Below are 17,146 nucleotides of genomic sequence, written 5' to 3'. Positions count from 1 at the left end.
GAGTGGTAGGTGAAATTCTGTGGCCTGCGTTGTGCAGGAGGTCAGACTAGATGATCATAATGGTCCCTTCTGACCTAAATATCTATGAATCTATGAACCCCATGCTGCATCTCCCACGGCCTCCTCAGCCCCATGACAACCAGGGGACAGCCACACTGCACCTCCAGCAGCTGTCCCTGCCCCTACCGCCTGCAGCCATCAGGGCTGGCCCTGGTGCCCAGGTAAATCCGAGCAGCTGCCCTGCAGGAAATGGAGCTCTTATCCTGGGGGCCAATCGGCTGTGACCCCTGCCCGAGAGAGAACACGGCCCTAAGCTAAACTGAAGCCGTCCCTCATCACACATCCCCCCATTGGACCCACGCTGCCACCCGCACTCCAGCAGGTTCACACCTTGGCATGGGGCGGCCTGGCAGGGACGCCAGCTCCGACAGGGCCCTGCAGCGCTCACACTCTCTGCACCCACCTAGCAATCCCCTAGTGCCTTTCCCCAGCAACGGGCCAGGCCCAGTCCATCCAGGGTGGGGACGCTGCTTCCGAACAGCTGCGCAGAAATCCCACAGACGCAAACTCCTGCTTGTCCAGCCAAGGTGCAAACCAGAGCTGGTATCTGCTCCCACCGTGGGCTCCAGCTAAGCCCCTGCCCCAGCTCCTGCTGCAGACGGCAGCCTGCTAGCAAATGGGGCACCAAGCGCCACCTGCGAACAGGCAGAGCCTGGCCAGGACGCCAGTTACAGCCAGACTGGGCTAGAGCCACGATCACCTCTCAGGGTGACCAGCCCCGGCCACTCTGTCCGTGCCCCCAACCATCTGCAAGGCACGTTCTCACCCACAGACACTCCCACAGCCTGGCTCCCTGCCCCCATGCCTTCCAGCGCTGTTACACCCCAGCCCTGAGAAGAGCACGGCAGCAGGGGAACCCCCAGCAAGATGCCACCAAATTAAAATTCTCCATTCATGGTGGGCCAATGATGCCAAGGAGCCAGCCATGGTGGAGCCAGCTTCCACCCCTCTGTAAACGAGAGTTGGTTGGAGGGGAGCAGCTTCCACCCCTCGGGACAGCCCCTCCAGGACTGGCCTCTGAGCTCTGCTAACCCCGCCCGCAAAGCCATTATCCCTGCTGCAGCCCTGGGGTGGCCCATACCTGTGCGTGTCTGGCCGCCGTCCATGGGATGGTGCTGTGAAGATGGCCCGGTGGGGAAGCCTCTGATGGACTCTGCTGGAGCCTGGTGGGGTGCAGCGGCAGGGGATGGATTGGATGCCAGAGCAGCAGGGTGAGTGTTGTCTAGAGACCCACAGGTGAAAGAGAAAGGGTCATGTCAGAGAGCTGACGCCACAGTGCAGGCTCACGCACCAGCGCCCAGCCGCATCCCTGGTGGCTGGGGCAATAGCCACTGCAGCCAAGGCAGGCATAGCGCCTCGACGGGACCCTCGCCCTGGGGAGGAAGCGCGTGACCCAAGCTCTCTAAAGCAGGTGCAGAGAGAGGAGACCGGACATAACACAGCCCCCGGGCCAGCCAGCCGGCGTCTCTGCACTCGCCATAGAACAGCCCCTTGCTGACCTGAATCTGAATGGACTGGGGAAGTGGGGTATTTCCCTGAATTCCTACGGCACCCCAGCACAGATGGGAGATGCACACGCATGGCCAGAGCGTGCCTCATAGACACCCGATTGCTGGCCACAGGGAGCGGGGCACATTGGACAGCCTGGGCACCGCGCCGAGAGAGGTTCTGCGTGGAACCCTGCAGCGGCTTCCTGGTGACACTGGGCAGGCTGCTCAGAATCTCTGGGCCGGATCCTGATCCCAGTTACACTGGTGTAAACCTACAGCAAGCCCCCTAGCTCCAGCAGAGCCACTTCAGAGTCACACTAAAGTCCAAATCAGGCCCTCCGTGCCTCAGTTTCATAATATGCAAAAAGGAGACCACATAGCAGTACACCTCTCCACGGTGTGTATCTCTGATCTATAGGGCTTCCCCCCACCCCGAGCCTGGCTATGGAAAAGGGGCCGGTGCTTCGGCTACGAACCCCCCACAGCAGGCCCCTGTCGACCGACTCAGGCTGCGGGGCTCTAACACTGCGGTGTAGATGTCTGAGTGTGGGTGGGGTGGGCCCCAGACTCCTCCCCACTTGCGGGGTTTCCATTTTACAGCCCCACAGCCTGAGCCCCATGGGCCAGCTGAGCGCATCTGCAGCCTGGACATCCCCACTGGTACGCAGAGCACAGTCCCTTTCGCAGGGGAGGGGGGAAGAGGACTCAGCTATGCCTAATGGGGCGTGGCTATCAAGAGGCCCAGCAATTGGGAGGTAGCTGTGGGTAATCAGTGTCCCAGCAGCTACTGCCAGGGGATGGGCCATCTAGGTGCCACCAGCCAAGTGCGCCATTGGTGTGTGGCTTGTGAAGCCCTCTAGCTGTCCTGCACAGCCCCTGCTGGTGTGCTCCAAAAGGTGCCTAGTGCATGCAGCCAGATGCCCCTTTAACGCGCACTAGGTACCTTTTGAAGCACACCAGCAGGGTCTAGGCAGGGCAGTCGGAGTGCAACACCTTTTAAAAGTCACAAACCCTCTGGCCTGCTTTGCCGTGCCACATAGACAAGCCCCAAGAACTCCTCCATCCCCTTTGCTGGCTTTGCAACTGCCGACAGCCCAGCCTGTCCAGCGTGCTCCCTCTCCTAGCGATACCAGTAACCCCTGAAATTCTGAGAACCAGACAAAACTACCATGGAGAGAGCCAGCTCTCCAGGCTTTCTGTGTCCCACTCTCTGTCCACTCTGTGTCCTGCCGCATGATGGAGGCCACGCTGGGCTCTCAAAGCTGGAGTGCACTGGTAATCAGTTCACTCAAGCTATTTATCACATTTGTAAAGGCTACAGGAGTTCCTCCCACAGCTCTAGCCAGCCTGCAAAGTTTGGTGGCTCCCCCAAGATGTTAAGTACCTCGTGTTAATTGGCAGTCAATTAATCATCGCCAGGTCCAGAAGTCACTGAAGACAAGTGCCACCTCCTTTCCCTCCCAGCCAGCTTCCCTGGTGTTTGGGGGCAGCTCTTTACACAACCACACAGGGGAGAAAAACAGTATTTTATAGGATAACGTGGTTGAGTGGCAGGGGACTCCGGGGCCAGAGGCAGCCAGGGAACAATTTCAAACAGCCTCGATTCCAAGCTGGCAGCATCCCGAGAATTCACAGACGTCTGACAGCACCTTAAGGTGCTTCAGAGGAAGGAGCTGGAAGGGTCATTATGAGTGAGGCGGTGCAGCTGTGTCACTGTCGTGCTTACGCGGGAGAGCACGCTCTCCTGTCAGCATAGCTAATCCACTCCCCAAGAGGCAGTAGCTGTGTCGGTGGGAGACACTGCGCTGTCTACACGGGAGGCTAAGGTCAGTATCATGACGCTGCGCAGAGGCGTGAAGAATCCATGTATTTATACCGACAGTGTCTGTACATAGACCTGGCCTGAGCCAAGCGTCAGTCCTGCCCAGAAGCGCAGAAACCCCCCTAGAGGGAACATCTGAGAGCGTAAGTGACAGAGAACCCAGAGAATGATATGCAGGGATTGGGGCAGAGTGAGGGAAAACCCCAGTAAGTGCCATCAGCCTTCAAGGGCCACACACCTGCACGTGGCTCCCTTGGGCTGGCAGTGAGACAGTGCCCGTGCGCTCTTGCTACGTACATACAGCCTCAGGGCGGGTTCTAGTTCCTTCCCCAGGATCAGTCCCTCTCAGGGGGTACAGGGGAGGAGTGAAGAGGGCTCAGCTGTGCCCAATGGGACGTGGCTGTGACATTATCCAAGAGGCCCGGCCAATTGGGAGGCAGCTGTGGGGTACCCCAGGTACCCCCGTTGCTCTCAGCGGCCCTACACATGCCTGGATCCTTTGTGACCCGCTGGCCTGGTGGGGAAGGGCTAGTGTGCTGCGGGGTGTTATTTTGCAGAGGCCAGTGGCAGATGGACTAGCTGGGATGGAAGTGTCATGGGGCTGCCAGAATCAAAGACTCATCCCCTGTGGCCTGGAGGTGAGCCCTGAGACACTGTGGGGAAGGGACCAGGCTCGGGACACTAGAGACCGTTCCTGTTGCATGCCTTGGTCAGCCGAGAGTGCACAGAGGGCTCGGGGCAGTCTCCCCATTCTATCAGCCCCTGCCTGGGCACAGTCCATGGGATACAGAATCGCCCAACTTTACCTGTGAGGCGCCGGGACGGCCGCTCGCTGCGATCCCCCTGGAGCTGGCTGTACTCGCTGGTGGCATCCCCGTCGGAGCAGGCCTCTGGGCCGTCAGACAGGAAGGAGGTGCTGCTGTTGGAGCGGGGTGACTCAGAGAGGGCACGGCTGCTGGATGGGGTCTCGCAGCGCTCCTGGAGCTTGGCCTGAAGGGTCTCAATCATCCTCTCCTTCTCCCGGAGCTCCTTGCTCAGCCTGGGAGTGAGCACACGTCAGCCCCACATCTACACGTGCGCACAGTGCACATGTCCCATAGTAGGGGTGGCCTCGCACAGTGCACTGAGCCTGTGCGTTCCCCTGCCCCCTTTCTCTACAGGGTCTTATGGCCTTGTCTTCAGCACAAATTGGACAAAATTGGACAAATTGGAGGATTGGGCCAAAAGAAATCTGATGAGGTTCAATAAGGATAAGTGCAGGGTCCTGCACTTAGGACGGAAGAATCCAATGCACCGCTACAGACTAGGGACCGAATGGCTAGGCAGCAGTTCTGCGGAAAAGGACCTAGGGGTGACAGTGGACGAGAAGCTGGATATGAGTCAGCAGTGTGCCCTTGTTGCCAAGAAGGCCAATGGCATTTTGGGATGTATAAGTAGGGGCATAGCGAGCAGATCGAGGGACGTGATCGTTCCCCTCTATTCGACACTGGTGAGGCCTCATCTGGAGTACTGTGTCCAGTTTTGGGCCCCACACTACAAGAAGGATGTGGATAAATTGGAGAGAGTCCAGCGAAGGGCAACAAAAATGATTAGGGGTCTAGAGCACATGACTTATGAGGAGAGGCTGAGGGAGCTGGGATTGTTTAGTCTGCAGAAGAGAAGAATGAGGGGGGATTTGATAGCTGCTTTCAACTACCTGAAAGGGGGTTCCAAAGAGGATGGCTCTAGACTGTTCTCAATGGTAGCAGATGACAGAACGAGGAGTAATGGTCTCAAGTTGCAATGGGGGAGGTTTAGATTGGATATTAGGAAAAACTTTTTCACTAAGAGGGTGGTGAAACACTGGAATGGGTTACCTAGGGAGGTGGTAGAATCTCCTTCCTTAGAGGTTTTTAAGGTCAGGCTTGACAAAGCCCTGGCTGGGATGATTTAACTGGGACTTGGTCCTGCTTCGAGCAGGGGGTTGGACCAGATGACCTTCTGGGGTCCCTTCCAACCCTGATATTCTATGATTCTATGACACCCAGCTTCCCACTCACTCTCAAGTATCTGGGCCATCCGCCCACATGGGCCCCTTTCTGCTCTCGTGAGGGTGTTCCTCACTAGAGACCCCCGCACCCTGGAGTGAAAGTCTTCAGATGCCCTGTCCCAGAGTCCTGGGCATGGCCAGGCCCATGCACATAGGGATGCAAAGGAGACAGCTTTGCAGGTATTAGCCTACGTGCCACTAGCCAGTGTCTCCCTTGGGCTGGGAATGGGCTCCACCGGCCTATCTGCTCCGGCTTACGGGGCTAGTAGAGGAGGGGCAGCCCTGCACAGCTGGAGAGCCCCGGGAGGCCCTCAGACTCCCCTTTGCCAGCAGCCGGTCAGCGAAAGAGAGGCCGGTGCCCTTTGCTCTGCAAGGCAGCCTGAGCCCCATGCAGTGTGGCAGGCACCCTGCCAGAGCAGACATCCCAGGGCTCCCTGGAATCACCCGTGTGGTTACCTGAGCGCCACGAATTCATGTCCAGTTTTATCCTCCACGTCAGAGCGATCCCCTGAAAGCAAAGCCAGAGGGTTCTTGTCAGGGGTGGAGGGCGGCACAGCACCAGCTCCCCTTGGGCCCCCATGCCAGAGCACAGCACCCTCCCTCTGTGACACCGAGAGACCATGCCCCACTCCGCCCAGCATCACTGACGAGGACAAGGGCTGGCAGTCTGACGGTGTTGGGGCCTTCTGCCCCCTGCACTCCAAGCCAGCCATCCTCGGAGGAGTGGCCATGCAGCTACGCTGGACCAGGGCAGCACTCTCCATGCCAGGGGGTAACCCCCCTCTCTGTGGGACCCTGGCCCCCAGCCAACTCTCAGCATCTCAGGCCTCACCCTCCGGCTCTGCCCAGCAACACCCTGACATGGGTGGGGCGCTGGACAGATACAAAGGGACCTTCCCTGGCACATGCAGGGAAATGCTGTTGTCGGCCAACCATGAAGACAGCAATTGCCGGAGGAGGGCAGATGGGGCTAGCGCAGTCTCCGACCATGGGACACTAGTTGCTGCAGTGGGCAATTATGGGATAACAGGCCCTTGAGGGACTTTCCTTCCAACCCCGGTCATTCCCCAAGGTAGGCAGGTGCATGTCCCCTCTTATGTAGTATTAAGATTAGCCCTGTAGCTGCGGCTGTTCTCTCTCCATATAAACATTCATCCTTTGGGGAATCCTCCTAAGCTCCTGGCCTCAATGAGATCTAGTGGCAGTGAGTTCCGCCAGCTAGTGGTGCCCCCAGATCGGCATGTTACTCAGCCACGCACTGCTGTTCAGCTTGCTGCTCAGCCTCTCGGCCAGCTGGCCACCTTGGGCCAGGTGCTCCCGAAAGCTCTGGCCCATGTAGTAGTCGATGTCGGTGCCTCGGAGAAGCTCCTCGAAGGATTTGACGGTGTCCCTGAGGTGCTGGGTGAGCAGGTGGCACACGCTGTGCCCCTCCCGCATCTTCTGACGCAGGTGAGAGAGCTCCCGTGCTTGGGCCTGGATCAGCGAGTCATATTTCCTGCCAGGGGAGAGGGCAGGAGAGTTAGCCAGCCAGAGGGGGAAGTTAGCTGGGCAGAGAGGGCGGGGGGAGGGACGGCACCCCAGCTTGGCTGCTCTCGGACCGTCTCTCCCCAGGGCAAGCAAGCTGTCAGAAGAGGCGCCGGCCTCATCTCCAGACAACTGAAGCCTCCACAGCTTCTGGCCTGTGCAGCAAAGGCAGGTAAAGCAAGGCCAAGAACAGTGCCCTGCCCGCCCAGACACTCAGCCTCCTGCTGGCAAAGGGCCAGGCCCTGAGGTCCCTAACCCTGAGACACAGGCCCAGGCGGGCGGGGGGCAGGTTCTGAAGGATCCCTCAGCGGCTGCCTGAGGGCACTCACTGCGGGCATGGCTGTGGAGAGCAGAGTCCATCGCCCGGAGATGCTCTCACCGCCCCAATGGTTCTAGCCATGCTGAGTCCGTGCCAAGTTGTGCCTCCCCTTTCTGGGCCTTTCACCCGCTGCCTGCTGGAGGGGAGGATGCCAGAGTTAACTGACACCTGCCCTGGGTGCATGGCCCACATGGCCAAAGTCTCAGCTGCTGTAACTCAGCATCACTGCCTGGAAGCCATGGCCAGCTCCCTCCAGCTGAGGGTCTGGCCCGGCAGGCCTGTCCCCCTCCACCTGCTCTGGAGTCTATCTACTCCCTACCCTGGCCAGATGGCAGAGCGCAGCTCCTCAGGCAGCACCCCTCCTGCCCGGGGCCCAGGCAGCTGGGCCTCCAACAGGGACACCCTGTGGATGAGCCATTTGAGATCTCTGCTAGCTTGGAGCGCAGGGGGGCAGAAGGCCCCAACACCATCAGACTGCCAGCCCTCGTCCTCGTCGGTGGCGCTGGGCACCAGCTTGCGGAGCCGCTCGGCACCCGAGGCGTCGTCACTGGTGCTGGAGAAGGAGCGGGCGCGGCGCTGCAGCCTCTGGAGTGCCTTGTTTGAGTTCTGCAGCTGCACCTTGAGCTCCCGCACATGCTGTTGCAGAACAGCAACGTCTTCCGACTGGCCCCAGCACAGGCCCTCCCGCGGCCCCAGCCGGCTCAGCTCCTCCATCAGGCCGGCCTTGCTGAACACATCCGGTTCCTCGCACTCTGGGGAGGGAAAGGAAGGCCTGAGGTCTCAGGGTGCCCAGCCCCTGCTGCTGGGGATCTAAGCCCCCTGGAGAGATGGCCCAGAGGGATTTGGGGGAGCAGCTTTGGCCGTAGGGCTCCTAGGAGAGCAGGAGAGCCACACACAGGCCTCTGGCGGGGGGACTGCCTGGCACCGGGGAGCCCCGGGCAGCACTGGGCTTAGGGCTGGGTAGCATCACTGCCACTGCAGAGCACCAGAGAGATTTTCTGTAGGTCCCACAAAATGAGCAGCTTGTTTTAAAGCAAACTGCCGGTAACCAAGTGGTGAGGGTGCCTGTGCCGGTGGGCTGCTGGGCCCGGGATGGCACCGGGGGCAGAGCTCCAGGGACTGGGCCCAAAGGCTGCCATCTCCCCTCAGCCCTGCCCCCTCCCCACTTGCTCCTTACCAGGGCTGGGGGTCTCCTCCCGGTCGGCCTCATTTTCACTCCTCCCACACGTCTCGTAGCCCAGATCCTGGAGGTCCACCTGCACCTGCTTGTTGTCCTGCTGCACCGAGGGCTCGCCTGCTGGGGCAAAGAGCCAACATGGCAGCCTTGGCCTCTGGCGTGAGTCCAGTGGGCCTAGGACCCCACAGGGGCTCTGCTGCCTGCTGGGAACACGCTGCCTCCTACCTGGGGCAGGGGCTGCGTCTGTTCAGTGTTTGTGCAGCGCCCAGCATAGCAGGGCCCCAGCCCAGGGACAGAGAACTATAGTGGAGTCCCACAGACCAAGGGCCCCACTTGTTCTCCCTTGGCCCCAGACAGGCGACTGCCGCTCCACACAGTACGGCTCCATTCCAGACTTTGTCTGTGGTTCTGGATTTTCTCGCCCGCCTGGCCTCAGCCCAGCTCCCTGGGATGCAGGAAGGACAGGACCCTGACTGTCCCCGGTGCAGGGGGAGAGGGGACCCCAGTGCAGCTCTCCCCCCACCCACCCGCCAGCACCAGGCGTGAGACCGACTCACTGAGCAGGGTCCTGTACTGCTCCAGCTGCTCCGCCTGGGCCCGCACTGTGGCCTCTGACACGGCCAGCTTGTCCTGCAGCTCCTGGTTGCGCTGCCGGCACTGAACCAGCTGCCCCGACGGCCCTACCCCAGGCTCCACCAACTGTTGCCAGCTGCCCGCAGGGCTGCCCTCCATCTGCTGGGAAGGAAGGAAGCAGTGACACAGCCGCTGGCCAGCCCCCTCAGCTGATGCAGCTGGAACAATGAGTGTGTGAGTCACCTAACTAACCCCTGGCCTTTCCCTCCATCGCCTTCCTGCCCCACCCATTCCCTCAGGCTGCAATGGGGTGGGGGGCAGCCCCAAACACAGTACAGGCACCCAGGACCCATTGCATCCCCTCACCCGCCCAGTGAGAGCTTGGGGTCCGGAGCCAAAGCTGGGGGCAGAGTCACTGGCAATGAGACAGAAGAACAGAGTGCACAGACAGACAGGGGACAGGGCACAGAGGCAGCAGACAGACACATGAACAGGGGAGGGGGCACAGAGGAGGCAGACAAATACACAGACTGAGGACAGGGTACAGAGGCAGCAGACAGACACAGGGCATGGGGCACAGAGGCAGCAGACAGACAGATGGGACAGGGCAGAGAGATGGCCCACGTGGGCAGCCTCTCCTGAAAAGCCGGCTGCCCTGGCAGATGCAGACGGGGAGCAGGCTCTGTGGCAGGTTTGAGCTCTGCAAGCCAGGGGGAGTGAAGGCAGCTCTGCTGCGTCATTCTGATCACTGTGAAGGAGCCTGGGCTGCACCAGGTGCTCGTATTGCCCTCCCTTTCCCCCAGCTCGGCTGGCCAGGGAAGGTGGCATCAGGTTCCCTTTTACTGCAATGGCTTCTAGTTCAGGGGCACCCAGGGCTGGCTCCATCCCTCTCCTGGCATGGGAAGCCAACAGGCAACCAGAGAAGGCTGACCCCTGCTGGCCAGGGTGAGGCTCCTTGCTGAGGGCTGAACCCTCTCCCACTCCCAGCCCCCTAAGCCAAGGGAGTTACCTGGCTTATGCCCCTGGGGGCTTGGGGTGGTCCCAATTCCACCGCCTGGGACCCATGGCAGGGCCTCTTTGCTGGGTCCTCCTGGAGCTGCCCCTCCAGGGCTGGGCGCTTCCCGGGTGCCACCCCCATCTCTGCCCGGAGCTGGTCGATCTCCGTGGCCATGCCGGTGATGAGCTGGGGCGGAAACTTGCTCTCGCCCTCCAGGCAGTTCAGCACCAGCTGGTCCTTGAGGAGGGTGAAGACCGTCTCTGAGCTCTGCAGCTTCTTGCTCTGGGTGTGCAGGGCCCTTCTGGCCTCCGCCTCGTCCTCCCAACCCTCTGACAACGGGGCTTCCCCCAGCCGCTCCTTCAGCTCGGCGGTCTCCAGGCACAGACTCAGCAGGGCTTTCCTGCAGGGGACACAGGGGCTACCGTCAGCATGGGGAGCCTGAAATGACCCAATCCCAGAGCAGCTCCCCACGTTTCCTCCCCACAGATCCCCCAGCCCAGAGAGGGCTGGAGAGTTCCTCTTGCCCTGTTCTCTCCAGACCATTGATTGCCCTCCATGCTGCGTTGGGAGGGGCACTGGGCAGCTGCACGCCAGGCCAAGTGGCTGGCAGGACTCCTGGCCATTCCCAATGCCCCTGCAATGATCATTGCCTGGCCTGGCACCTGACCATATCCCCATTCTCTTCGCATCTCTCCATTGGTTCCCCCGTCTCCATCACACACAAACCATGGTCCTCCTTTTCGCAGCCTCTCCCCAGCCACCCCATCATCCCAGTCAGCAGCGAACCGTCGCCTCCCAACTCTGCTGTGCCCAGGGCACCAGCCGCCATTGCCCACGTGTTACATCTGTGCTGCCCCTCGCCTGGGAGACGCTTCCCCCTGACCACCTGCAAAATCCAGCCCCAGCTGCTATCAAACCCTCCCTTCAGGATCCGCACTGCCGTGACCCCTGCAAAGAGCCAACTAGCCAGGCCAGTGATGAGCGGAGCCCACTGCCCAGTTTTGTCTCACTGGCTCCTGGTTCTCCCCAGTCTGTGTCCAGCTCGTGTCTCCTGTCTGATATGTAGCTTGGCCGCTCTGAGGGGCAGGCACTGACTCTGTCTGTGTCTGGACAGTGCCAGCACCGTGGGGGCCTGGGCCACCACTGAGCTCCTAGGTGCTAGCACAATACAGATAGTAATGAAGGGGAGCCACATGGTGCCCAACAGGGAGCAGCTGGAATCCCTCCCCAGGATGCCCCCCAGGCACAGACTCTGGCCCCTCTGCACTCCACTGAGGGCCCCACCCTCCTCCCAGCAGCACAGCTGGCTCTTGGGTGCAGACCAGCCCCAGCCCCTCCCAGCCCCAGCCCACCTCTGCCCCCACATGCCTTTTGCCACGGGGACGTGCTAGGTAGGAGAGCGAGGTTGCCACACAGAGGGGTGGCGCAGTGCATGGAACCTCTTCCTTTCTCCACTGGCAGTGAGAGGCGGAGCACAACCAGGCTGGAGCCAGGAGAGAGGCCCACGCCCTCTGGAAACTTCTTCAGGATCAGGAGGCTGTAGTGCAAACTATGGCCCAGGCCTGCAGGCACCGGAAGAGAGATGCACTGTGCAGACGTCCACATCGCCCTCTTCTCTGCAGCCACTGCCCTGGGCCTCAGCCCATATTGCCCTGCCAGCTCCCTATGTCTCCCCTGCCCACAGATCCTCCCATTTAATTGTGATTCATCCCCACCTCCCTCCCCAGCTGGCCAGGGCTCTACGGCTGTCAGCTGGACATTGCAGGACACTCTCTGCCAAGTCCCTGGGGGTTTCTGTGACCCGGGACTTGCTCTGCCAGGCCCCTGTAGGTTCTGTGACCCAGAATGCCCTCTGTGGTTCTGTGATTTAGGCCATGCCATGTTTGGAAAGCTTTAGCCCATAGCTAAGTCAGGGAAGGGGGAGGTTTCGCTGACATAGGGGATGTCTACACTGCAGTCAGACACCCATGGCTGGCCCGTGCCCGCTGATTCAGGCTAAGGGGCAGTTTAATTGTGGTCTAGAGGCTCAGGCTGCAGTCCAAGCTCCTAGACCATCCCACCTCGCTGGGTCCTAGAGCCCAGGCTCCTGCTCAAGCCCAAATGTCTACACTGCAATTAAACAGCCCCTTCGCCCCAGCCCCTTAGAATCATAGAATCATAGAATATCAGGGTTGGAAGGGACCCCAGAAGGTCATCTAGTCCAACCCCCTGCTCAAAGCAGGACCAAGTCCCAGTTAAATCATCCCAGCCAGGGCTTTGTCAAGCCTGACCTTAAAAACCTGTAAGGAAGGAGATTCTACCACCTCCCTAGGTAACGCATTCCAGTGTTTCACCACCCTCTTAGTGAAAAAGTTTTTCCTAATATCCAATCTAAACCTCCCCCATTGCAACTTGAGACCATTACTCCTCGTTCTGTCATCTGCTACCATTGAGAACAGTCTAGAGCCATCCTCTTTGGAACCCCCTTTCAGGTAGTTGAAAGCAGCTATCAAATCTCCCCTCATTCTTCTCTTCTGCAGACTAAACAATCCCAGCTCCCTCAGCCTCTCCTCATAAGTCATGTGCTCTAGACCCCTAATCATTTTTGTTGCCCTTCGCTGGACTCTTACCAATTTATCCACATCCTTCTTGTAGTGTGGGGCCCAAAACTGGACACAGTACTCCAGATGAGGCCTCACCAGTGTCGAATAGAGGGGAACGATCACGTCCCTCGATCTGCTCGCTATGCCCCTACTTATACATCCCAAAATGCCATTGGCCTTCTTGGCAACAAGGGCACACTGCTGACTCATATCCAGCTTCTCGTCCACTGTCACCCCTAGGTCCTTTTCCGCAGAACTGCTGCCTAGCCATTCGGTCCCTAGTCTGTAGCGGTGCATTGGGTTCTTCCGTCCTAAGTGCAGGACCCTGCACTTATCCTTATTGAACCTCATCAGATTTCTTTTGGCCCAATCCTCCAATTTGTCTAGGTCCTTCTGTATCCTATCCCTCCCCTCCAGCGTATCTACCACTCCTCCCAGTTTAGTATCATCCGCAAATTTGCTGAGAGTGCAATCCACACCATCCTCCAGATCATTTATGAAGATATTGAACAAAACCGGCCCCAGGACCGACCCCTGGGGCACTCCACTTGACACCGGCTGCCAACTAGACATGGAGCCATTGATCACTACCCGTTGAGCCCGACAATCTAGCCAGCTTTCTACCCACCTTATAGTGCATTCATCCAGCCCATACTTCCTTAACTTGCTGACAAGAATGCTGTGGGAGACCGTGTCAAAAGCTTTGCTAAAGTCAAGAAACAATACATCCACTGCTTTCCCTTCATCCACAGAACCAGTAATCTCATCATAAAAGGCGATTAGATTAGTCAGGCATGACCTTCCCTTGGTGAATCCATGCTGACTGTTCCTGATCACTTTCCTCTCCTCTAAGTGCTTCAGGATTGATTCTTTGAGGACCTGCTCCATGATTTTTCCAGGGACTGAGGTGAGGCTGACTGGCCTGTAGTTCCCAGGATCCTCCTTCTTCCCTTTTTTAAAGATGGGCACTACATTAGCCTTTTTCCAGTCATCCGGGACTTCCCCCGTTCGCCACGAGTTTTCAAAGATAATGGCCAAGGGCTCTGCAATCACAGCCGCCAATTCCTTCAGCACTCTCGGATGCAATTCGTCCGGCCCCATGGACTTGTGCACGTCCAGCTTTTCTAAATAGTCCCTAACCACCTCTATCTCTACAGAGGGCTGGCCATCTCTTCCCCATTTTGTGATGCCCAGCGCAGCAGTCTGGGAGCTGACCTTGTTAGTGAAAACAGAGGCAAAAAAAGCATTGAGTACATTAGCTTTTTCCACATCCTCTGTCACTAGGTTGCCTCCCTCATTCAGTAAGGGGCCCACACTTTCCTTGGCTTTCTTCTTGTTGCCAACATACCTGAAGAAACCCTTCTTGTTACTCTTGACATCTCTTGCTAGCTGCAGCTCCAGGTGTGATTTGGCCCTCCTGATATCTTTCCTACATGCCCGAGCAATATTTTTATACTCTTCCCTGGTCATATGTCCAACCTTCCACTTCTTGTAAGCTTCTTTTTTATGTTTAAGATCCGCTAGGATTTCACCATTAAGCCAAGCCGGTCGCCTGCCATATTTACTATTCTTTCGACTCATCGGGATGGTTTGTCCCTGTAACCTCAACAGGGATTCCTTGAAATACAGCCAGCTCTCCTGGACTCCCTTCCCCTTCATGTTAGTCCCCCAGGGGATCCTGGCCATCTGTTCCCTGAGGGAGTCGAAGTCTGCTTTCCTGAAGTCCAGGGTCCGTATCCTGCTGCTTACCTTTCTTCCCTGCGTCAGGATCCTGAACTCAACCAACTCATGGTCACTGCCTCCCAGATTCCCATCCACTTTTGCTTCCCCCACTAATTCTACCTGGTTTGTGAGCAGCAGGTCAAGAAAAGCGCCCCCCCTAGTTGGCTCCCCTAGCACTTGCACCAGGAAATTGTCCCCTACGCTTTCCAAAAACTTCCTGGATTGTCTATGCACCGCTGTATTGCTCTCCCAGCAGATATCAGGAAAATTAAAGTCACCCATGAGAATCAGGGCATGCGATCTAGTAGCTTCCGTGAGTTGCCGGAAGAAAGCCTCATCCACCTCATCCCCCTGGTCCGGTGGTCTATAGCAGACTCCCACCACTACATCACTCTTGTTGCACACACTTCTAAACTTAATCCAGAGACACTCAGGTTTTTCCACAGTTTCGTACCGGAGCTCTGAGCAGTCATACTGCTCCCTTACATACAGTGCTACTCCCCCACCTTTTCTGCCCTGCCTGTCCTTCCTAAACAGTTTATAACCATCCATGACTGTACTCCAGTCATGTGAGTTATCCCACCAAGTCTCTGTTACTCCAATCACGTCATAGTTCCTTGACATCACCAGGACCTCCAGTTCTCCCTGCTTGTTTCCAAGGCTTTGTGCATTTGTATATAAGCACTTGAGATAACCTGTTGATCGCCCCTCATTCCCAGTATGAGGCAGGAGCCCTCCCCTCACAGACATTCCTGCCTGTGCTTCCTCCCGGAATCCCGCTTTCCCACTTACCTCAGGGCTTTGGTCTCCGTCCCCCGGTGAACCTAGTTTAAAGCCCTTCACCTGCATCAGCTGGCATGGGCCAGCCTGGGGTGTCTAATTGCAGTGTAGACATCCCCTAGTTAAAGCAGTGAAACCCCTCTAACATGGAAAAAGAAAAGGAGTACTTGTGGCGTGGGCGCAGTTATCCAAGGACAACAGGAACACAGTCCAAAACAGAGCTTGTGGGTACAACCAGGACCCCACAGTCAAGTCCTTCTGGGGGAGCAGGGAGCTTAGACCCCAGCCCTGGGGTTCCCTGCGTTCCTCCACCCAGCACCAAACTGAAAACTAAACCCCCCCAGCAGGCTCCCTTCTGCAGCCTCTGTTCACATTCCTGGGCAGAGGTGTTACCTCCCCCTTCCGGCTCAGGTTACAGGCTCTCAGGTCTCCCATCCCCAGGGCACATTCCCAGGTCAACACTCCCCGCTCCCTGCTGCGTCACATCGTCACAGACATCCCCTAGTTAAAGCAGTGAAACCCCTCTAACATGGGCGCAGTTATCCAAGGATAAGGAGCTGTGTAGCTTATTTCACTTGGCTTATTTCACTGAACCAGAACACACCACGCCAGCGTAAGCACAGGATAACTGTGGCCATGCTGGACAAGAACAGGGCATTATAACATCTTCCCTGACTACCACAAGGGGCAGTACAGTAAAGGCCCAGTGAAAGTATAGCTGCCCTACTACTACCTCAGTGTGAACTACTGAAGGTCACTGGTTTCAGAGTAGCAGCCGTGTTAGTCTGTATTCACAAAAAGAAAAGGAGCTGTAGCTGTAGCTCACGAAAGCTCATGCTCAAATAAATTGGTTAGTCTCTAAGGTGCCACAAGCCCTCCTTTTCTTGAAGGTTATTGGATATGCTTGGCAGCCAGGAGGGGTAGCAAGCCTAAAGAAAAGGCTCCTAAGGGGTGTATTGGAAACTGCTTTGGGTGGAACTGGATTAGGAGTTGGAATACTGGATGCTACTAACCTAGAGGTATTGGCAAACAATGGAAATCCCATCAGTGCATCCTTATCAAAATTAGGAATGGCGCAACAATTATTTTCTAAAATACGGCCAGTATGGCAACAGCAAGGTAAAAAGGATTTATTACTTTTAGCAGAGGCTATGGGAATTGTGATAAATGAAGTGGGGGGAGCTCCATTTTATCAACACCCAGCCAGCAGCTGTAAAATCCCTCTTAGTAGCTGTTCTCTAATTGCTCTACCTGTAAAGGGTTAAAAAGTCTCACTGCTATGCATACATAAAAGGAAGGGAGTGGGCACCTGGCCAGAAGAGCCGATGGGAAGGCTAGAACTTTTTAAAATTGAAACAAGACTCCCCTTTTGTCTGTCTGTGGTTGTTCTCCTGGAGAGGCAGACAGGGAGCAGCTATGCTGTGAGAAGCTTGGGCCAGGTATGAAAAATCATCAGTATCATACCTAGAAACTATTCATCTAAAACCCCAGATATGTAAATGGATCAGGAAATGTCTAGGACAGAGGAGGGGGCAAACTACGGCCCACGGGCCACATCCAGCCCACAGGACCCTTCCCTCTGGCCCCCAGGCAGCGTGGTGAGCGGGGCGGAGACTAGCCCCTGGCCCCTTCCCTTCTGCTTCCTTCCCTCCCTTGTAGTCACAGTTCCCCCAGCACCTGGGCAGCGTGGCTGCAGCTCCGGTTAGGCGGCAGGGCTATAGCAGGGCCAGACCTCGTGCTCCAGGGCAGCGCGGTCAGGGAGAGTTCCAGGGGGGAGGTGAGGAGCAGGGGGGCGGTTACAGGGGGGTGGTCAAGGGGCCTGGGCCCTGCTGCCAGGGACAGGGGCAGAGCAAACCAGGGCCTGCCTCCACCTCCAGCACACTTGCCCCTGTCCCCAGCAGCCAAGCCGAGACAGGGAGCGAGCCCTGCCTGACTGCCAGGGAGAGCAGCCAAACGAACAGGGGAAATGCACTGGGAGAGGACTGAGCCCCCCTTTCCCCTACCCCACAGGTAACATGGGGCGGGGAGAGTAGGGAAGTTTGGACAGGGGGCGGGGGGCCCCAGAGGGGCG

At 57.7% G+C, this 17,146-nt stretch overlaps 1 protein-coding gene across 17 annotated transcripts in view; it reads right to left on the bottom strand.

Moving 5' to 3' along the window:
- LOC102931917 (myomegalin) overlaps window positions 1–17,146 on the bottom strand; it is a 155,816-nt gene that overhangs the window by 19,967 nt on the left and 118,703 nt on the right. For 7 of the 17 annotated variants that reach the window (XM_037907666.2, XM_037907671.2, XM_037907667.2 and 4 more), the window contains 8 exons: window positions 10,004–10,391; window positions 8,979–9,156; window positions 8,422–8,541; window positions 7,564–7,996; window positions 6,661–6,896; window positions 5,858–5,909; window positions 4,179–4,411; window positions 1,142–1,282 (listed from right to left, as the gene is read on the bottom strand). In XM_037907666.2, the coding sequence (XP_037763594.1) occupies window positions 1,142–1,282; window positions 4,179–4,411; window positions 5,858–5,909; window positions 6,661–6,896; window positions 7,564–7,996; window positions 8,422–8,541; window positions 8,979–9,156; window positions 10,004–10,391 (1,781 nt within the window). The remainder of the gene's footprint in view (window positions 1–1,141; window positions 1,283–4,178; window positions 4,412–5,857; window positions 5,910–6,660; window positions 6,897–7,563; window positions 7,997–8,421; window positions 8,542–8,978; window positions 9,157–10,003; window positions 10,392–17,146) is intronic. The other 10 variants (XM_043552523.1, XM_043552530.1, XM_037907664.2 and 7 more) reach the window with 3 other exon arrangements.

Source organism: Chelonia mydas, chromosome 8 (assembly GCF_015237465.2).
Source record: "Chelonia mydas isolate rCheMyd1 chromosome 8, rCheMyd1.pri.v2, whole genome shotgun sequence".
In the NCBI taxonomy this organism is placed as follows: Eukaryota; Metazoa; Chordata; order Testudines; family Cheloniidae; genus Chelonia; species Chelonia mydas.
Note: the sequence above shows the minus strand (reverse complement) of the source record. Positions and strands in the feature narration are given on the sequence as shown.